At 33.3% G+C, this 23486-nt stretch overlaps 2 protein-coding genes across 2 annotated transcripts; one reads left to right on the plus strand and one right to left on the minus strand.

The window, feature by feature from the left end:
- The first annotated feature begins 954 nt into the window (after positions 1-954).
- Positions 955-8553, plus strand: LOC104221731 (pectin acetylesterase 8-like). The gene is made up of 13 exons (XM_070163329.1): positions 955-1416; positions 5593-5722; positions 5829-5911; positions 5982-6111; positions 6214-6284; positions 6381-6467; positions 6810-6934; positions 7021-7081; positions 7175-7231; positions 7554-7631; positions 7750-7840; positions 8072-8220; positions 8340-8553. The coding sequence occupies exons 1-13, from the start codon at positions 955-957 to the stop codon at positions 8436-8438; spliced, it is 1623 nt and encodes a 540-aa protein (XP_070019430.1). The 3' UTR covers positions 8439-8553.
- An 8827-nt stretch (positions 8554-17380) lies between these two features.
- LOC104221729 (aspartic proteinase CDR1-like) lies at positions 17381-18736 on the minus strand. Its single transcript, XM_009772848.2, has one exon. The coding sequence runs from the start codon at positions 18734-18736 to the stop codon at positions 17381-17383; it is 1356 nt and encodes a 451-aa protein (XP_009771150.1).
- Positions 18737-23486: the final 4750 nt, after the last annotated feature.

The raw sequence follows: 23486 nt of genomic DNA on the forward strand, positions 1-23486 counted from the left end.
ATTGTAGTTGGTTGAAGAGCTCTCAATCAACTGTGCCTATTTAGTGTGTATTACTCGGAATAGAGTACATATTTAGGTAGTTGTTGATCAACATCACTCCTAACGTATATGAGGAATCAATACGAAGAGTTTAAAGGTGGAATTAGGAATAACAAAATCTTGGTGTGATCCGAGTGAGCCGTAACTTAGTGACAGCTAGCGTAATTCGAAAGAATATGTCTAGTAAATTGTGATAGTTATTCAGGAGAGAATTACGACACTCAGAGAGCTCATGATTGGTAGAGAAAACTTAGGCAAATTTATAGAAAACGTAGCAGAAAGGATTCCGACAATATAGGAAATCATAACTCTAGACCTCCTTAATCATGTCTCCAATTCTTATCCTTGTTAATTGATAGTTTTACTACTTTCTAGTATTTGTTAGTTAATTAGATAAAAATAAGCATTATAATGTTTATAACTAGAAAATTATTTGGACTTATGTTTCTTAGCAATATTGAACAGTTGTGTGCACCAACTCAAAATATTTTCGAGAGCGAGTTATGTACACCAACTCAATCTTAGGTGTGGAATATGTGTGATATGTGTGGTGGTCAAGATGGTCATTTTCATGGTTGTGCTTATATGTGTTATCCTCCCCCAACCCCTTATTATGATGGTTCTACTTTTTCTAGTGAAGTTAATAGGAACAAAGAACCTAGGGAAGCTGACGTGAAGGAGATCAAAGATATGTTAAAGTATCTAATGGAACGAAGTAATGAGAAATAACTACAAATACAAAGGCTAGGGGATACTAACCAAAGACAATGAGATACTATCCAACGTCAAGAGGTAAGTATTCTTAGCCTGGAGGCACAAGTGAGGCAATTGGTTGAGGCTTTAAATGATCAACAAGAAAATATTATGAATAGTAGCCAGGAACAATGTGCATTAGAGACTGAAATTGAGGTGATAATGGATGAGTTCAGAGTAGAACAACAACAATCAATCAAACTAGAATTTGAGAATGCCGATGTTGTAGAAGAGATATTAGTGTCAACCAAGGACATTGAAGATACATATTTAGTTGACTCTAGTGTCATTGGTGTTGAGGATGCTGACAGTCCCAAAGTTCTTGTAGTTGAGCGCATTGGTCCATACTCCAAAATTTTTTCCACATTGTGTTTGGATAATGATATGGAAATAAAGTCATCTGAACCAATTGAGGAGTCAAGCAATGAGGAACAAGGTGCATATATTCTGGAATTCTTCTTACCAGAAAGTCAGGATTACACACCTCATGTAAAGGCCAAGAAGCGTAGAAGATTACACTGTTCCCTAGGGCCAATTAGATTTGCTCCACCACCCCTGGAGCATAACCGGAAACTTGAAGCCAAAATGGGGGTCAAATTCATAAGTTCAAAGTGGGGGCAGAAAGTGATTCACGTCATGCCGCGACATTAAATCAAGCTCTTGTTGAGAGGCAACCCCGCTTTACCGCTTTTTTTATTTAATATTTTTATTTTTTTAATTGTATTATTTTTGTAGTATCGATTTTTGATTTTCTAGGAGCATGGAAAGCAAAACTATTGGAAGGATGCAACAAAAAATCAGATGGTTGGAACTAAGTGTAAGGTACCTGCACGAAGGACCAGGCCTGAGAGAAGTCTGAGTACCCCATGAGCTGCTAGTGCTTTGGCCTACCATGAAGTTTCTTTTACCCTCTTATTAGTTATGATGTGCATTGGTGACAATGCACAATTTTAAGCGTGGGGTGAGGAGATTGTCTGGTTGACTTTCTATGCTACTTTAGCCGTGTTAGTTTAATTGAATAATACTTTTTTTTATTAAAAAGATTGAACTTTTTCTGACGATGAATCTATTAAACAATTTTCTTGAGGGATTTAAGTTTAAAGAAAAAGGACAAAAAGATTTTCTTTATAGGTAGTGTAGCAACCCCCTTGTTTTTTTTGTGTCGCGGTTCTTTTCCAAGGATTTTGTTTGAACCGAGTAGTATTTTTTCCCTTTATCTTTTATTTTTATTTTTAGAGTAGATTAGAATTTAGGGAAAAATGGAGGAAGAAAGATGAGATTCCTAGTGCCCTTGACTTGTTTGATAGTAGCATATTTAGACTTTGTCATGTGTAGTATCTTCCCTATGAGCTAAAAGTGCTTATGATGCCTTGGTTATTTAGACTGCATATTTTGTGACGCCTATGTCTTATTTTCTTGACTTATGTTCCCTTTGTGCTTAATGCTTAACATCTTGTGGCTTTGTGAACGCTTGCATTTATTGAGCGTCAGAATGAGACCATTCTTAGTGAGTCATGTGCCATATGTGAAGTGAGATTTTTGTGTAGTCCATGTCATTGTACTTGTGTCTAGAACTTGCCCGGTATGTGAATCGAAGAGAAATTTTAGGTGATACTCAATGATTTTAGGCTTTCCTTGATCTTTTCGAGCGGTATCGCTAGCACAAATAAAATCTATCCCTATTTAATCCTTTTGAGCCTATAAACTTTTATTTGGCACCCACATTATAAGTCTATACCCTTTTTATTCTTAATTGACATTGATTTGATCCTTTTACCTCTTAAAGCACTTTAATTGTGAGATGGACGCTAAATGAAGTACGAAGGGACTAAGTGGTGGGTAGCTTTTGATTGGAACCAATTAAAGAAAGAATGGTGCATTTATTTTGTAAAATAATACACCACTACTGGAAATTAAAAAAGAAAAAAGGAAGAAAAATCTGAAAAAAGAGAAGAAAAAATATAAGTGAATAAATTGTTGTCTTATTCTTGCTAGTGGAGTATAAATTAAAGTAGTGCTTAAAGAAAAAGGAAATATTTTTTTGGAGGTGATATTGTTTGTGAAGTTGAAGTTGTATTGAGAGAATTTGTGCTTAAAGTTGATTATGTGATGTGTTAAAACGCTTAGGAGGATGAACCACTATTCCTAAATATATCCTACCCGTCTCTTAGCCCACATTACAACATTGAAAAAGTCCTAATTGATTTTAGATCGAGTGAGCTTACATTAGTAGAGATTTACGTTAAGGGAAAGCCTATGGTACCAATTGCATGCATGTGACTTCTTTTGTAAAAGTGAGTGATATTCTTTGATATATATGAGTCCTTAAAATATATTTGAGCATTTGATTTGAATATGTGGATTCAATTTACTCTCTTATTTTTGTTGTGAGGACACATGGTTTCATGAGGGATATGTAACGTTATTAGACTTCTCTACGATATTGAGTGTTCAAGCCATGAGTACATTGTGATATTGAGTTGGTTTTTGAGGCTAGGATTGTTAGGAGCATGTTGTCTTTGTTTGCATATTTTTGAAGTATGTCATAAGAAAAGGGAAGTGTATGTGATTGCATCTGCTAAGGTTTAATTGTTGCTATTTGTTGCTATCAGCCATGGTCATTGGTGTAGTGTGCCTCAACTGTGTAAAAACAAAGTGCTCAAGGAAAGTGTAGATTGATTGCTCGAGGACGAGCAATGATTTAAGTGTGGGGAGCTGATGATAGGCTATAGTTGCGTATTTTAGTAGCTTATTACACTCTAATTTACTGCACTTCAATTGAGTTTGAGCTTTCATTGCTAGTGTTTTGCACTAATTGTATATTTTATGCCTTGTAGGAGTGATTCCGAGCTATGTAGATATTATAGAATAAATTTAAAGATTTGGAGCTTTGAAGTTTGAGTAAAAGCCCAAGAAATTAATCCGAGATCGTATTCGGGGATCAACGGATGATAATTAAGAGCGAAACGAAGAATCGAGGGGGCATACGACACATTGTCTAGTAAAATGCACACAACTTTTCGCTCAGAATTCCGTTTGGGCACCACAATATATTGTTGGAAAGCTATTTAAAAGAGCTACAACTTTCATGTTTTACGTTTTCCCGAATTCCCACTACCACAGCACGGGGTGCGCCGCACCTGTGAAAATTTTCTGCAGCCTGTCAGAATCAGCTCTCTGAACTTCCCCACAAGCACACTACGTTGCTCGTCGCCCCATGCGACACGCCTGTGCAAATTTTACAGAGCCAGAGTCCTATTTCGCGCAGGAAAATGTGTTTCGTCTAGGCCCGACCCTATTTGGTATAAATACATGTAAAAATGGTATTTTGAGGACGGGGGACAAACCTTTGATATACTTTAGACCAAGGGAGAGCACGGAGCCACCGTGGAGATCGGGGTATTCGACCTAAGGAGTCAAGAGCACACTAGGAGCAAGGCGGAGAATTCTTCTACGAGTTTTTCACTTCCTTCTTCCTATTTCCATTATTGTAGTTATGCATACTATTACGAATAACTAATTTGTTATCTAGAGTTTTGATAGAACCTTTTGTAGGATAAATTCTTGTTATGTTTTTATATAATTGAGTCGTTGGGTTTCTCTATTTGTTCAACTACGTTTATATTGTAGTTGGTTGAAGAGCTCTCAATCGACTGTGCCTATTTAGTGTGTATTACTCGGAAGAGAGCGCATATTTAGGTAGTTAAACAACATCACTCCTAACGTATATGAGGAATCAATACGAAAGGTTTAAAGGTGGAATTAGGAATAACGAAATCTTGGTGTGATCCGAGTGAGCTGTAACTTAGTGCCAACTAGCGTAATTCGGAAGAATATGTCTAGTAAATTGTGGTAGTTACTCGGGAGAGAATTACGACACTCAGAGAGCTCATGATCGGTAGAGAAAACTTAGGCAAATTTATAGACAACGTAGCAGAAAGGATTTCGATAATAGGGAAAATCATAACTCTAGACCTTCTTAATCATGTCTCCAAACATTATCCTTGTTAATTGATAGTTTTACTACTTTCTAGTACTTGTTAGTTAATTAGATAAAAATAAACATTATAATCTTTATAATTTGGAAATTGTTTGGACTTGTTTCTCAGTAATATTGAACAGCTGTAGCTAAGCCTTAGTTCTCTGTGAGATTCGATTCTGGACTTGTAAACCGGATTATATTTGCAGCGAACGCTTAGTCTTTTTTATAAAGCATAGTTGGGTGTGATCACTTGCCAAAACTTAGATGAAAAATGAGAAGAAACAACTTCCACTCTAGACATGATTGACCACAATCTTTAATTTAAAGGCCGCGCTTCCTTTATCCATTCGTGTTAGGGATGTATTCACGTCAACCACATTTGATATGTTTCAAAATCAATGGAATATTGATTGTGACCATATTGATATCGAGCATATTTGACATGTTTCAAAAGAAATGGGAGAAGTGATTGCATTGATTTCAACCACATTTGACATGTTTCAAAAGGAATAGGAGAAGTTATAACTTTGCTAATAATCTTTGGTTAGGTATGAGGAAGTACTTACTACTTCACCATAATCCTTATTGGTCACAAAATTCTGTCTTCAATAATTTCTTACTGTATTCATAGGTAGTTAATATCGTTACGGGCCATTGCATAAATTTTCAGCAAACCCATGTGGCTTGTTTTAGAACATTTACTGAACTCATTTTTTTTTATATATATAGCCAAAGGTGCTGAAACTTTTTTTTTTTTTACAATAGATTAAGAAGATTTCAGAACCCTTCATATCATATATAACTAATTATTAACGGAGCTGAAGAAAATCACATCGGAGCAAAATGTTCCTAATATTTATGGTACTCCTTTTGACTATTTCTCAAGTCAGTGCACAATTTTAATAGTCAATACGACTATACTTCACAGTGCAATTGAAAAGGGAGCCGGTAAGAATTTAATTTAATTTTTAAATTTGATTTTGAATCATAGAAAAATAAAACATGTACTAATTAATATTATTTTACTCTTTTGTATGGTAATAATTAATTTCAGTTTGTTTGGACGGAAGTCCTCCTGCATACCTGATTGATAGGGGAAGTGGCTATGGAGTTAATAATTGGCTTATTCACATTGAGGTTAGAGTTAAACTTTTCGATATTTTTTTTTTTTGAAATTTATTTATTTAAACTTTAATAAATAATTCAGGGAGGGGGATGGTGTTCTACGATATCAGAGTGCATCAAACGTACCGGTACTAGGTATGGATCATCAATACACATGGAGGATCAATATTATTTTCAAGGAATTTTAAGCAACAAGCCTAACGAAAATCCAGGTAGTTATTAGGTTACATGCAAAAATAAATAATATTTTTTTCACGTTGAGATATTTTTAGAATTCCTAACTAATAAAAATCTAATTTTGTCAAAATGTTTAGACTTTTTAAACTGGAATAGAGTAAAGGTTAAGTATTGCGATGGGGCATCTTTTACCGGTGACGTTGAAGAAGTTAGTAAGTAAATATATTTTTTCATATTATCGCTAGAAATTTTGTGTTAATTGTAACTTTTCTATGTTGAAAAATGACATTTATTAATTAATTAGGTTACAGGGCTGCACTTCAGAGGAGCAAGAGTTTTCCTTGCCATCATGGAGGATTTATTATACAAAGGAATGTGGAAAGCTGAAAATGTATATTTCTTTACAAATTTATTTGGAAAAGTAGCTTTTTAATTCCGAAATTAATTATGCTATTAATGTCAACTCATGTCAGTCATGTCTACTGTCACTTAATTGGTACTAAAAAGGACAGTTCGGTGTGCTTATAAGCTCCTGTTACGTACGGGGTTTGGGGAAGAGCCAGACCACAAAGGTTTATTGTATTTGTACGTAGTCTCACCCTGCATTTCTGCAAGGGGGTATTTTCACGGCTCGAACCCGTAACCTCCTGATCACATGGTACTATAATAGAAATAGAAATCAACTAAATAACATAGTCTTAACTTCTTCTTCCGTTATATAATTTCATGTTAGGCCATTTTGAGTGGAACTTCAGCAGGGGGATTAACTGCAATACTACATTGTGACAAGTTTAGAAGTTTTTTCTCCACAAATGCTAGAGTTAAATGCATTTCTGATGCTGGTTTCTTTGTAAATATGTAAGTTTTATTCACGAAACGTGATTTGTTATATATAATTAGCATTATTGTTAATTACTGATTCTTAATTTTATGAATTTATGAAGAAAAACAATCCTAGGGGAACCACATATTAAGCAGCTATATGAAAGAGTTGTTACATTGCACGTAAGACGCTTTTGATTACTAATTTCACTTATTAATATACTTTCTGTAGATTATATGTATATATTTCTTGACTATGTTTTGGGATTTAATTAGGGATCAACCAAGAACCTGCCACGATCTTGCACCAGCTCCTACTTAGATCCAAGTTTGGTAAGATCAAGCAATTCTTTTGGGTTTATCTTTTAATTCGCACCAGAAACTACTTATATTTGATAGTCAAAAAAGTGCATAAAATTTATATAACTTTTATATATAACATAGATAATATATATATACAAAAAATATACTATATTTTTCGGCTACTATTTTGAAAGCGATTATACATTATCATTTTCCCAGTAATTTTTATGGAAGAAAACTGGCCCGTCTTAATTAATTCACTACATGATGTTTATTTCTTTTTAAAAAAAAATTGGTTTATTTTTATTTTTTGTACAAATTTTAACTAATACACAATACGATAATTTGGCAGTGCTTCTTCCCTGAGTATGTAGTACAACATATTCGGACACCACTTTTCGTTATTAATTCGGCTTATGACTCTTGGCAGGTTAGAAATATATACGCGTTACTATTATTTATTTATTATAACTAAATTATTTTTATTTCTTTTATTTTCCTTCGGATTATAAATAAATTTCCCTTTTGCTTGATCATTAAAAATATAGATAAATAACAGCTTGATTCCTTATAATAAGTGGACGTACTGCAAGAAAGATATAAATGTATGCTCACCGAGTCAAATCCAAACTCTCCAAGGTCCGTACCAATTGATGGGGTTAATTAATATTATTCTCTTTTAAACTTATTCATGTGATATTCTTTTACCGAGGGAGTATCAGAAACAATCTCTCTACCTCTCAGGATAGGGATAAGGTTTGCGTACACACTACCCTCCCCATAACCCATTTATGGAATACTGGGTTGTTGTTGTTGTTAGTTTAATTATAACTCTCTATATATATGTTGATCTTGAATTATTGTTTTCAGATTTCAGGGTAATATTTATAAGGGCAGTTATAAATGGAATAAGACTAACTTCAGCAAGTGGATATTTCATAACCTCCTGCCATTCCCACAAGGGCATTGAAACACCCAGCTATTGGTTCTACCCCAACTCTCCTACATTGGTTAATAAGGTCATTTTATGTTTGCGTTTTACCATTAATCATTAATTTTCCTTTTATTTTTAAAAAAAATTCCCCTTTTTTTCTTTTGAAGATTATTTTGAGACTTGCTCATTATATTATTTATACAGGCTATTGCTCAAGCAGTTGGTGAGTGGTTTTTTGTTGAGAGTATTAGATTCCAAGAAATATCTTGTCCTTATCCTTGTGGAAAATTTTGCCAAAGCTAGGAACTTGGAGAGGATGTTCATATTTTACGCGTATTTCTGATATTTGTTTCTTTAATTTTACTTTGTTTTTAATGATTAATCCTACTCATGTAATTATGGGAAGTATATCAAATCACTTGAGATTGATTAAATTGTTAGTTAAACTTTATTATATTATTGTAAATTGGTATAATTGTTTCTCGTATTTTTCTTCAAAATATGAGAAACATTTACATTCCCTCCTTCCATATTCATGAGCTCAAATTTACGAATAGATGAGAAAAAAATGCTAAAACCAAAGCTAAGAATCCGAAACTCCTCACAACACCATTTGATGCTATTGGTTGAAAATTAAGTTTTGATGATTAACAAATTTCTGTGTGCATGAGTTTAAGACCGTGGGTCTAGTGGTCATCGACTTAAATTCGTAGGTTGATCGGTAATAAATAGTGACCGAAGTCGGTTGCAATTTCCAACCGATTTCGGTCGGTCACTAAAATTTCATAAGTGACCAAAAAAGAAAAAAATTTCCGAAAACACCGACCGAAGTAATACACCATCTGAAATCGAACCGGGGTCTGTACTGTGGCAATATATTATTCTACCACTAGACCATTGATATATTTTGGTTTAAGACTATCTTTTATTTTATTTGTACTCTTTAATTGCATTTTCACGCGAAAAATAACCCATCGATTTTGGTCGGTTTTATTAAAAATAAAATTACCGACCAAAATCCGTTGATTTTTTAAAATGACCGACTGAAATAATCCACCGATTTCGGTTGGGTTTTTGAATATTAATTTTTATTTTTTTGTATGAAAAATCGACCAAAATTGGTCGGTTTCTTGAAAAATAAATTTCGCGGAACGCCAAAATAGTTTCCCACATTTTTGTGCCAAAAGAACCGATTGAAGTTGGTCAATTTCGTAAAAGAAAATTAAAAAAATAAAATCGGTCCGTTTGCCGCGGCCGGTTTTGACTGACTTTCTAGTAGGGCACCTACATAAAGAAAACTGAGAGATCCTTCACATGAGTAGTAAAATTGCAACAACAAGAGCAAGACAAATTGAAGAACCTAGATCTAGCCATTAAATTAAGTCTAGTTTAGTTTTTCTTGATCTTGTAATTGGTGATTTTAGTTGTAATCTTACATATTTTGTTCTAGAACAAATTTGTAAGAACATATTATGTGACAATCTTTCTGTTCTAGACTAAGAGCTTAGTTTGGAGTGTGCAACTACAATCATCTAGATTGTAGGCTGTTTGAGTGACTAAATTTAGTCTCTTAGGTTGTAAAAGATTTTTGTAACTTGAAACTACTCGTTGTTTTAGTGAAGTTTGTGAGAAAAAAATTTCAGAGTTAGGCCGTGATTTTTACTCCCTTGAGCGATGAGGTTTTCTATGTAAAATTCATGTCTTCTTTATTTTTCCGCATTTATTGGCTACCTGAATTACAAGAACCAATTCAAAAACCTGGTTCTCGGGAAAACATACATTTCTGGTTGAAAATTTTAATTGGTAATTAATAGACTATTCATCCCTACAGTGCATAATTTGTACACTAAACTAGTACATTTAAAAGCATGCGCACACATACACCAACAAAAAACTAATTGGACTGTGAAGAGATGGAACATAGGCTACAGGTGAGGAACAAATTGCCGCCGAAGCCACTGAAATCTACCAAGAGTTTTTTTCTCACTCTAATCAAATGGTTAACTTCAATGAATTATCTTGTCTTCCAAAACTAATCTTTACTGAGGAGAATAACATGCTAATCTTATAACCCCCTGAGAAGAAATTAAGAGAGGTGGTCTTTTCATTCTATACAGATTCATGTCCTGGTCGTGATGGCTTTAATGCCAAATTCTATTAGTGTTGTGAAATATCACTAAAGGGGATCTTCTTATGATGGTTAGAGCCTTTCTTTCAGGGATTCTATTCCTAAATCTCTTACTCACACTTATCTGATTATGCTCCCTAAAATTGATAATCCAGTCATCATATCTGACCTTGGACCTATCAGTCTTGGTAGTGTTTCCTATAAAGTTATTTCTAAACTATTGAATAACAGACTTGCTCCTCTACTACCTAACCTTATTTCACCTAATCAATCTGGTTCTATTAAGGATATGTCAATAAGTGAGAATGTTATATTAGTTCAGGAGTTGGTGCATAACATTCCTAGGTCTAATAAGGATGGTAATGTAGTTTTTAAGCTAAACATGTCTAAAGCTTATGATAAAGTCTCTTGGCCTTTTCTTTGTCAGATTCTTAGAGCATTAGGATTTGGTGAACTATGGATTGATATGGTATAGAGGTTGTTGTCAAACATCTGGCCCTCTATCAATATCAATAGAGTTAGGAAGGGTTTTTTCCATTCCTTCAGGGGACTTAAGCAAGGGGATCCCCTATCGCCCTTATTGTTTGTTCTATGTGCGGAATTACTTTCAAGTATGTTGAACCAACTTCCTGAACAAGCTGACTTTGTTCTATATTCAATGGACAAACTAGGACCTATGATTATACATTTGGCTTATGCTGACGACACTATACTCTTCACATCAGGGGATGGACCTATCAAATTTATGATGCAATGCTTACACACATATGAGGAGATCTCTAAACAACTGGTGAACAAAGAGAAATCAGCTTTCTTGGTAGCTCCTAATGCAAGTCAGAATAGTATTGAGGATATCATACTAGGTTTCAACATAAGTTGTTCCCATTCACATACCTCGGTGCCCAAATTTATGTGGGGAGGAGAAAATTTGTTACTTCAATGATATGATGTCAAAGATTAACAACAGGATACAGGGATGGAACAACATGTTATTATCCCCTGGAGGAAAGGCTGTTTTGAGAAACTCTATCCTATACTCTTTACCTATGCATATTGTTGGCCCAAGTGAAGTTTGTTTTGATGATTGACAAAGGAACTCAAGCATGAACTAGGTCCATACACAGTGCATATAGATACGGGCAGATTCGAGCATGAGGGGTGCACGTGAAGGAGATAAGCTTAAGTTGTTATAACTTATATCTCTTGATCGAAAAGGTTGCATAAATGATAAGGAGAATGACTCCTTATTCGAAGAGAACTTTATCCAAGATAAGGGAAGGGTTAGAAGTTGAAGATAACTAGAACTCTTCCACCAAGGAAGAGTAAAACATTGGAACTCTATTTATTTCTTATTCTACTAACTTTATATATTTCAGGATGTTCTCACTTTACATGCACGTACAAAAGCTGAAGTTAAACGTGAGTTGAGAGCAAAATAGCAAGGCATTTTCCAAGCAATTCTTGTGTGATTCAATTGTACGAACCTGAAGCTATATGAACTAAATAGAAGAACTGGTTCCAAGTGTTTGCCTTTTTTTCTAGTTTCATTGTAGTAGGTGTTTTCAAATTGTACCTTTCAGCTTTATCTAGAAGCAATTGTATTAGGTACTCTAAGTATTCAAGTTAGAGTTAACTTGAAGTTGTCACAACAGTTAGAGGTTGGTTGCCACAATGGGATTAGAGGTAATACTTAGGTTTACAAAGAATTTTGTAAATACTATTTTGGCTCAGTGATTTAGTGAAGTATTGGGAAAAAACCTACTGAGTAGTAGGTCGTAGTTTTTTCAGCTTTTGAGCGGGGTGTTTTTCACGTAAAAATACTTGTGTTCTTTACTTTCTGTATTTATTATTTTTGCAACAGCAGTATAATAAACACATAGAAGAAACATGTCCTACTATAATTTGTGCACACAAAAATTGGACACCATAAAAATCACCCCCTCTTGTGTGGCATTGAATTATAAAATATCAATTGGTATCAGAGCAGGTTATTCTTGAAGAGACTTACACCTTAAGAGAAGCTCAACATGAGTGCACCACCTGGAAACTGGAAAAGGTAATCCACTGCTAGACCACCACTCTTTAATGACCAGTACTACTCTTGGTAGAAGAACAGGATGAAAGGTCACATTGTAGGAAAGGACTGTGAGCTATGAGGCATTGTCATCGATGGTCCATTGGCTACCATGAAGAAGAATGTTGAAGGAGTAGATGTGCCAAAGACAAGATCAAATTGCACAGCTGAGGACTTGAGGAAGTGAGAGAAGAATGCTAAAGCCAAGAAATAGCTTATTTGTGGACTTGGTCCAAATGAGTACAATAGAATCCAAGGTTGTACCACTGCTAAGCAAATTTGGGACACACTGCAAATGGATCATGAAGGTACACCTTAGGTGAAGAGATCCAAAGGAACTCTACTGTACTCTCAGTATGAGAGCCTTGCTATTAAGGAAGGAGAAATCATTCAAGAAATGTACAAAAGGTTCAATACACTAACAAATGAGCTAAAATCTCTTGGAAGGATTACTCCTGGAGAAGAAAAGGTCGAGAAGATACTGATGAGAGTTTTTTATTAAAAGAGAAAAAATCAATAAACTAAAAATTAAAAGACAAAAATGTAAAAAAAGAGTTATTTTTGTGATTTTCAAATTTCTATAAAACGAATAATCACTGATTAATCCAAAAATTATAAAAATAAATTCTAAATGCAATGCATGATATTTTTGGTATTTTTTCATGATTTAAATAAAAATTAAACATGCACAGAAATGCAAATAATCAAGAAAATTCTACAAAAATTTCTAAAGGGGCATATAATTAATAAAAAAACCTATCTTCTTGGGATTTTATAGGAGTGTTTCATATAGGGCAAAAATCACATGCTCACATTAATATGTTAAAAGGAATCTTTAAACATGCTTGGGAGATTGCAGTTGATATTATGGAGATGCATTGTATCATTAAACATCTGCAACTTGAAGTAGTGCATTGTTTAAGGGAGGGGAATATTGTTGTAGATATTGCTAAATTTGGAGGCACAATGTAGTATCAAGGGATTGTTGATGTGTTCTTCTCAGTCCAAGAACTACCAGAAGCTGCTAGAGGTTCTTTCTATATGGAGAAAGCTCAAGTGACTAACTTCAGAGTTAGACAAGCCCGAATGAGTAGTTAGTAATTGATGTATGGGCTACTACCATTGTTTAACTTTTTTGGTTACCTTACTAAGGTCAATTGTAAAGGAGGAGGAGTCCTCTAGCCAGAAACTCTCTTTTGAGCAGTCCACCATAAGGATGTTTAAGAACATTCTTCACTCTCTAATGGAGGCCAAGGTTTATATCCTCCATGTACTATTTTTTTTGTGGTATTAATAAATTGGTAGGGATCGTGGCCTAACCCCACCACCATAGTAGTTTCTGATTTTAAAAGAAAAAAAAAAAAGAACTAGCAAAGTTCATATAAATGTAAACTAGTCAACTAACTCAATGTAAATGGGATGTACGTTCATTAATTCCTTTTCCTAATTGATTTTTGCCAACTTTTCCGAAACCCCCCTAAAGAGTAAATGCACTTGGACTATGCGTTACAATATCAAGCACCTATTTATTGAACTTTCCGTTTGTCTCAATTAAACTCGATCAAACCAAAGTATTTGTCAACATTAATGAAACAATAATTTGACTTCTCAATACTGTAAGATATCTTTATTCGATCATCTTGAAAATATTCTAGCTATCTCCATTTCTATTAGTTCCGTATGATATTATCGTTGTGTCTATAAATATTTTTTATTTTCTGTACTATATGGATATAGTTGTGTTTTTTCTGTTACAAATATTAGTTAGTATGATCTTGGTGCAATAAATAAAAAGTTGGTCGCTGCCACATGAAATTAATTTCATAAGAAAATGATCTCTTGGGGCTACTTACAATTTAAATAGAAGAAAATGATCTTTTTAATCTCTTTTGTGTTATTATTAAATCTCTTATACATAAAAATGAAGATCTTCTGCAAAAGAAATATAAAACTAAAATCAAGTTTATAAAGGACTACAAAACCAGTTCTCCCGTTTGTATTTTGGTTGTATAACTATTTGAAAAGACGGATAGCAAAAAGTAAGATTTATTTTATCTTAACCAATAAATAATTTTTTTTTGCAGGAAATTAATTCAAAAAAAATGTCAGACAAGCAAAACATGGCGTTGTTGCAAATTTGCACATTTCTCTTAATATTGTTTTCTAAAGAAATGGTAAATTGTACAATATTAACACCTGAACAAAAGGAAAAAATTTGTCAGCAAGAATGTGTAGATGAATATACGCAACTCTATTGGGTGGGTCTTACTGCAGAAAAGGAGAAAGAGTATGCAGAAGCTTGTAAAAGGGGTGAAAGATTATCTCCATGTCCGCTAGATCTCAAAGAACCAACCTTCCCATTTGGACGCGGCCCGAGGAGCAGTTACATCCCGGAAAATTTCATTAATTTTTATAGTCCGACCTCTCTATAACAGTATCTCTATTTAACGGGCATTCATATTATAAAAGTTAAGTTTTTCTCGAAATCGATTTTTATGGTATGTTATAATATATGTCATCTACAACAGTACTTTATTATATCGGAACAAACGTTATAGAGAAATTTGGTTATACATGTTTTAATATATTGAGAGGCTTCCTTTAATTATCACAATGTTGGTTTGCATATGAGCTTTTGAGTTATTTCTTTAGTGTCGCTCTTATTTTGGGATAGAACTTTAAGATGGATGTGTGATAATGTTGACTTATTGACTATAATAGTTGGTAATTAATCTGAATTTCTAGAAGTTCAAATTTTCAACCCGAAACAGACACCACATGTTTAACTTCAACTTTCAACCCAAGTGATGAATAAGATTTTATACCCCAAGTGATCAAAGATTTCAGCACAGAGCATGTCAGAAGTGAGCACTCAAGGGTGTGATCCGATGGTCAATGAAATAGGTGAGAACCATAAGGCTTGATTGTCATAGGCGGATATGTCAGCGGTCACCGAATCCCGTTAACATCGACAAATTTCTAGATATATATATATGTTGAAAACATTTATATATTTTACCTGAAACCCTTAGATCAGATGTCTGATGAGCTACCGGTTGAGCAATCTGCTCATGTGCCCCGCCAACTTCAAATCCTGGTTCTGCCTCTAATGTTTGTAAAGTGCGTCCCCAGCACGTAAAGTTTCAGATACCTGGCCACTCTTTCTGGTCTGACTGCTGGAGGAATCACCATATCTGCTTGAGCAAACAAAGATATCAAATAGCTAAAGGTATCTTCAAGAAATGCGATTTTAATTTGCTTCTCACCCTAGAGCTAATTTAATCGTAACAGATAACTAAGGGCGAGTACAAAGCCACCTTTTATGAGATGGCTTAATAGACCTAAGTGACAAATCAAGCAAGAAAGGGTTAAGCATGACTAAGAAGGATTTGAGAACACTTTCTACATCGTCAGTCAATATTTAAATCTACTCATAGGCAATGTCTTTAAATATCCTTGAAAATTAATGTCTCATTTCACATCAAGAGAGGTAATGTTCCATTTTTCTTTTTAATCAAAGTGGTGTTTGAGCCAGCTTGTGCGCACTAGACTAATTCCACCAAGTATCTGCTACCTTTCACCAACATAGATACTGAGTAACTTTGCCCGCCTAAGCTTGGGCAGATGGGAAGAAAACAACAGGACAGGAGAAGATGAGTTTGAGAATAAGGCAACTGTCTTACGAGCATCAATTGAAAACGCCTGTCTATATTTTGTCTCTTTGTTGTAATTTAAATGATGTAACTAACTTGAACAGCATTATAGACTTTTGTCTTCAGGCTTCAGACTAACTGTTGCTCTCTTGGCGCTAAGCCGCTAACTATTAATGTAAAGAATTACTTTTCTCAAAAATAAAAAAAACTTGGCAGTTTTCCCCCATAAAAGTATCTCTAGATGAGGCCACAACTTTGTCAAAAAGGTCTGAATGGTTAGCATGGGATGAATTTGGAAGGAACAACTAATTTTTGCTCATAAAAGGTGGGTATAGGCCATGAAAACCAAATTATGGTTTTAAACCATCGATTTTGTTTGGATCCCACCTTTCTTCCGAAAAAAGGGAAGGAGAAGGATCTTCTTCGGTGGATCCCTCTTGTTCCCGTTTAATCCCCTTCATTTCGGAAGTATATAAGCTACGCGGATAGGGCACGGATGCGCCTTGATTTCCTCCAACTCCTTACTTAGTGCCGCAATGGAGTCCTTACACCTGTCTTTAGAAGAGAAAGCCTTCATACTATATTCGACTTGTAGCCCATTACTCCAGCAATGGCACCGAATGTGAAATAAAGAGTCCATATATCCTTGTAGTTAGTGGAGAATAGCCATTGATCGAATTTATCGTAAAATTGAGATTATTTCCTTTTTTTCCTTATCAAATTGAAAAGGGGGAGTGAGGGGAAGGAAGAATGGAAAGCCTTCGCTTTTATATTGATGGGACATTTTGATACCCTTTTCCTCTCATCCTCCCCGGTTCTGATTCAGGAAAGGGTCAATGCAAGGATCTTTCGAAGCAATCTCTAGAGTTTTCCTTATCCGAACGGTGCAAGAAAATAGGATTTCATATTGAGCTCCAAATGTTCAAAATATAATTTTTTTTCTCATTTTTATTTTGCAGTATATTTATTTAGATGTTAAGCTTAATATGTTCCTCCGTGATGTCAGTTTAATCAAAGGAATAAGAGAGGTCATGACTGGCTTTTCAAAACCAGAAACTAAGCCACCAGTCCACAAGCTAACAGAATGGTAAACGCTAATAATCAACTAAGCCACTTTGCTTCATAAAATGCATTCCCAATTTTTACTTATTAAACTTAATCACCCCATTTCTTACAAAAGGTGGTAATACACTTTCAAAAGTATAAACAAATCAAAACCACTAAAACACCAAGATTAATAATAATTGTTCATTAAACACATAAAAATCTTCGATCCATTGGTTTGCATCAGAACGAAGTAATTAATTATAAGTCAAGAACTGAATACATTTGAATTCACTATATATACTATTAACTTTCAACTCCATCTCCACAAACCTAGCTAATCTCTTTAGTACTTAGTGCAATCTGTAGGCTGGAAGGAGATTTTGTTGGCCACAAGATCATATCCAATTAGGAAATTGGCCTGAGCCAAGTTTCCAAATATAGCAACTTCCTCAGCTGGCACTATCGTAAGACAAATCAAACCTTCCTCCACTTCTGCAAATGTGCTCGAAGGCGACAACTCTAAATCTGCATCTGTAAAATGCGCGACAATCTTGGGAGCATCGATAGTACCATTCTCAGACTCGTAACAGAGACCAAAAGTGCCAGAAGGGTCATCCCTCCTAGTAGCATTGATCGAATCCACTAACGTTGATTCCAAACTCGAGTAAAATTCACTAGGCAGCAACGTTAATGTCGTACCAGAATCAATTATAATGTTTCCTTGACCGTCATCACCAGGACCAGAAGAAGTAATATTAGGAGATTTGAAATCCACTATCTTATCTCCAACGCTAATATCTTCCAAATTTAGATAGTAGAACGTAGACGGTTCCTTTTTTATCAAGGGAGTTGAAACGACATTAGGGCCAGACACAATGGCACTATCGCCAAAGTTAATGTGACTTGTGGCATTGGAATTTGATGATTGCAATGGAATTGGGATTAAACAATAAGAGAATTTCCCATTAATTTGTTTATCCAATTGGTTGATAATTGAGACTTCACCACCACCTAATCCAATAATACCAGAAGTATAATTATTGAACGTGCCATTATTGTCATGACCGCAACCAAACACAACATTAGGAATGGAAACATTATTTCCAGAAGTAGAAGGAAATGTGAATTTCTCAAAAGCAAGATCACCAATTGTTTGTGATTGGTCACCATAACTCATTTGATATTCACAAATATTTCCTCTAACACAAGAAGAAGTCCCTAATGATGTACATTCTTCAGCGTTACACCCCACAGTTTTATAAGTAGAGCTTTGTTTGGAATCAAAAAGAGGGGCTGATTGTTGGAAACAATTAGCGCAAGGCATACATTGTGTCCATGTTAAGTCGCTACCAGTGTCAGCTATAGCTACAATTTCAACTGGTGGAGTTCCAATAGAGATTTTCATGAGGTATTCTCCTGGAATTGGAAAAATATCCGATTGGATTGTGTCAGTAGCACTAGCAAAGGAATTTTTCTTGAAGAAGGAAGCCCGAGAAAATGATCGATGGAAGGCGTTTCGAAGGCGGTTTGATGGGTTGTAGAAAGGCGAAAGAGGAGAATCACGATGGATAAGATCAAGAGTGAAGCCGTTTCCACCATGGTTGCCTTTTATTTTGCGACAAGAAACCAAAGAAAGGTGAAAAAACCCTAATAAGACTAATGTAGAAAAGAGAGTGCTAGCTTTAGTATTCATCTTCATGACTATAGGGTTTATGAGATTAGATATGGTTTTCAAGAATGTTGAGGAATGATGAAGAAAAGTTTGTAATTATACCATTTTATAGGTGAAAATAATTAAGCGAATGGGAATGCATGTAAGAATATAGAAAGTCAAAAGGACATATTAATTTGGAAGAAATGGTAAAGACACCAAATGCAAAGTATAAGATGTGAAACATTTCTTGAAAATTAAAGAAGAATTAAATTAAAGAAGAATACATGAGGAGTTTCATTTTCCTTAGAAGAGACAAGAATATTTTTAAGTGACTATGTCCAAAATGATTCATTTAATATACTTTTTTCCCCAATATTTACATTCACACCATGTGTAATAACATGCATTGATTTTCTAGGCATGGATTGTTTAGCTTACGTTAAGAAATATAACATGATAATCATTATATAAACATTTAATACTGCATGTGTACGAGTTTTGACCTATTACCTTCCTGCTGTAGAAAAACTTTCTAATAAACGATATAATATTCACGTAACAAAAGTTTTTGTATGGTTTAGAACAATGAATTTTGGAAGTTTTCTCACTTAGAAATAAATGAACTCCCATTTGAATGCAACATGTCATACATTTACCTTTTGCCTTCTATTAATGACTGGTTGAGCTTCATCTACCACCCCTCCCCCCCCCCCCCCCAAATAAAAGAAAACACACACATCCAAAGTGGATTCGATATATTAAAAGGAAAAAGAATGCAATCTATCATTGCTAATAGATAAAATGAAGGCAATGATAGTAATTACATAGCACTACTAGAATACTGTGAAAAATCGTCCAGAAATACCGATCGAAATCGGTCAAAAAATTAAAAAAACTTATCGGTTTTCGACCGACTTTAATCCGTCGAAATTAGACTAATCGGTAATAAATAGCGACCGAAGTCGGTCGTAATTTTCGACCGATTTCGATCGGTCAATTAAATTTTATAAATGACCAAAAAAGAAAAAACCGACCGATGTCGATCTGTATTTTTAATTATGTAATTAAAAAATGTACCGTAAGGAAATCGATCCGGGGTTTGTATTGTGGCAGGATATTATTATATCACTAAACCATTGGTATATTTTGGTTTAAGACTTTTTATTTTATTTGTACTCTTTCATTGCATTTTCGCGCGAAAATAACTGACCGATTTCGGTTGATTTTACTAAAAATGTAAAATTACCGATCGAAGTAGGTCGATTTTTAAAATGACCGACAAAAATAATCGAAAGATTTCGATCGGTTTTTTAAATATTAATTTTAATTTATTTTACATGAAAAACCGACCAAAGTTGGTTGGTTCTTAAAAAATAAATTTTGCGGGATGCCAAAATAGTTTCCTTTTGCGCCCAAAAAAACGCCCGAAGTTTGTCGGTTAAAAAAAACAAAATTGAACGCGGTCGATTTTGGCCAAATTTCTAGTAGTTTAATAAGATAATTTTTAAATTTTAATTAAAATTAAATAAGTATTTTATATATATGTGTGTGTGGGGGGGGGGGGTGCTAAATAAATTTTAACGCGTGACAAGTATACGTTTATCTAAGAAATATTACTTTACTATGTATATTAAAATACATACTTTACGGTTGAAAATAATAAATAGTAGTAATATCTTAAAGAATAAATGGTCCAATTGCAAGTCTGAAAATTAACCAACTGACGTGAATATAATCCAAAATTCAGGATCTGTTTCCTTTTTACAAGACCAAAAAAGACAAATATGAGGTATGAACAATATTTACAATCTTTTAAACACTGATTTGCGTTTTAAACTCTGATGTATATAGTTTTTTTTAATTTACATTGTACTGATTTGCGTCCTAACTTTATCCCTGAAATATTCGATTTATCTTATATTTATTATCCAGTTACCTTTTGGACCATGAAAGGTCTACCATTATCTTTTGTCTCAAATATACTTCTCCACTATTAGTTTTTCACGTGAAAAGTTTTGTTTGTTTTGGCTGATACAATGAAAGAAATATAGGGATATATTTGAACCTTTTCAATTATTCATAATTTTAGTTGTATATTTCCCTATTTTATCCTCATGAGTAAATTAACAAGAAACTTTTTATAGTTTTGCAACTAAAATAAAGATCATAAGGTGCAAATAATAAAAATACACTAATACGATAAGGTGCTACTCAAAAACAAAATTTATAAAAAATGTACAATAAGAATATTAAATTGAAATAACTAGGCTAAAATATAGATAGTTTTTATTATTTAACTGAATGGAAATTAACTTGAGCAAATATAATCCAAAGGGCCTTTTTCTTCTAACATTTCAACATAAAGGGGCATTTACCCATATTTTAAATTTTGTGGATGTTTTGAGGAATTTCACTCCAAAAAAAAAAAAAAAAGAAAGAAAGGAAACATCGTAAAGTCCAAAATTTACCGGCCTTAACTATCCATTACTACTTTGTAATTTACTTCATGTTAAATATTTTTATGGTAATTGTTTAAAAAGATGTACTTTTATGGTAATGATCGACTTTTTACAGCTTGTCGATGGTTAAAATATGAAGTTTTGCCCAAAATATTTGATCGTAGCAATCAAGAATGTTGCAAATGAAATTTTAACATTTATAATTTACTTTATACACATCACATCTTAAATGGGGATTATATTATTCATAAATAAATGATCAAAATCTATTGGATTAGCCAATTAGTGCGAAAGGTATCAAGATATCGGCTTGATATGATTTTTAAAATTTATATTAGCATGTATCAAACTTTGATATATATATATATATATATATATGGGTCTTAGGGTACGCGCGTTGCGCGTGTATCCCGTCTCGATGAGTATAAACTTTCAAAAAATACTTATAATGTGTTAAGTTATAAAATAAAATTTTAAAAAAGTGTAAGTTTTCAAAAACTATGACTATTGATCATATTTAGCTAATTTAATATAGGAAGCCCCGTAAAAATCTTTAGTCATCTCAGTCAATCTATTTAATTTAAAATTTGTCCAGTTTTATAATTGCTTACTTCAATTTCAAAAGTCATCATGGGCAAAAAAAAAAAAAAACACATAGCTCTTGAATATTTAAGAGTTTTTTTCGTTTTTTTTTTTTTGAAAAAGGCATATTCTTAAGGCAATACCCCATCACCTTGGAGTTTATGGTCGCACTTTATTCTAGAAAGCATAAACACTTAAATGGTGTTAGTTAATAATGGAAGCAGTCTTTTTTTCTCGTGAGCAAAATGCACAATATTCTAATTTCATTAATCAATAAAATATACTTTAGGAATTGTTTTCAACAAATTAGAAAAGAAAAGTTTTCTATCTTAAAAGAAGAGTCCAACCTATCACCTGAATCATGCTTATCGTTCCTGAATGAAAAAATAACAAAGAAATATAAAAAACTACAAAATATTTACAAAAATTATGGTTCAATAGTTGTGCATCCAACCTCAAGATTATCAATTATTTTTCTACAAGTCTTTAGCCAAAAGAAGTGCAAACAATACTCAGTGAACAAGCAACCACTGTTGTTCTTACTTATGGTGGCAATGAAATTAATCCAATAATGGGGAAAATATCTTGTTGTCACTTGGATCCTGAAAGTCCATATACCAAAGCCAAAAAGTAGTTATACTTCCAAGTTTCGAATATATTAATTTAGCTAAAGTTTAAGATATTAATATAGTTACAAGTTACATAATATGGTTGTAAATTTACTTTTTAAAGGATATAATGTTGGTCAAATAAGGAAAGCATTTATATAAAATAATTTTAATTGCTTTAAAAATCCTAAATATTCGAAGTTCCTGCATAATTCTATCAAAAAATTAATATGTAAAATTTTAATTGATATTAAAGTTCTAAATATTAGGAAAATAATAAAATAATAATTTTATTCAATGTAAAATATATTTTAAAATTATATAAAGATCAATATTTCGTAATGGAGTTTTGTGCTACATCATATTAATGACTATATAATGTTAAAAAGATATGTTAATATTGTTGAATAATATACATGAGTTATAAAATAAAAATTTAAAAAGTGTAAGTTATCGAAAATAATAAATGTTATCTCTCGACTTTCATGAGTGACGATTGAAAAATTTATAATTATCAAATTCTTTACTTCTATGTCTTTCAAGTAGGAATATATTTATGACTAGTGCCAATTAAAAAAAGGCAATAATTGAGTTTAGTTTATATAGATGTCAAGCCATCACAATATACATGTCAAAAAAGTCCTAAAATTTTCTCGATTTCTGCTATGTGCTTTTGGTCGATTAGAAACCAAAAAGAAAATTAAAGAAGATTGCTATATTTTAAATTAAATGTTGCTGCAATCAAATTCATGTGTATCAAATCAGTGTAGCCCCATCTCAACTCAAACTTACTACGCAACAAATCGTACTAAAATTTACAATTCATGAACAAACATACTTCTTTATAAGGAGAGAAATATATGCTCCGGTAATATTTTATAGACATTTAAAAATTAGAAGGAATTGTGCTATTTAAGGAAAGAGATTTAATTCACCGTCTGCATAGTGATGTATCTATAGTTAAAATCCAAGAGTACAATAAAAATTATTAAAAAAAGACATAAGAAGTTTGCCCCAAAAAGGGTTGAATGTAAACAATTCGTGAATGTAAACAATTCGTGGGCGATACAGATTGTATCCCATTATGATATTTACATGTACGAATTGTAATTTACTTAACACGGAAAACAAAGTTCTTGTTGGTCA

The sequence above is a fragment of the Nicotiana sylvestris genome, chromosome 12 (assembly GCF_000393655.2).
Source record: "Nicotiana sylvestris chromosome 12, ASM39365v2, whole genome shotgun sequence".
NCBI lineage: Eukaryota > Viridiplantae > Streptophyta > Magnoliopsida > Solanales > Solanaceae > Nicotiana > Nicotiana sylvestris.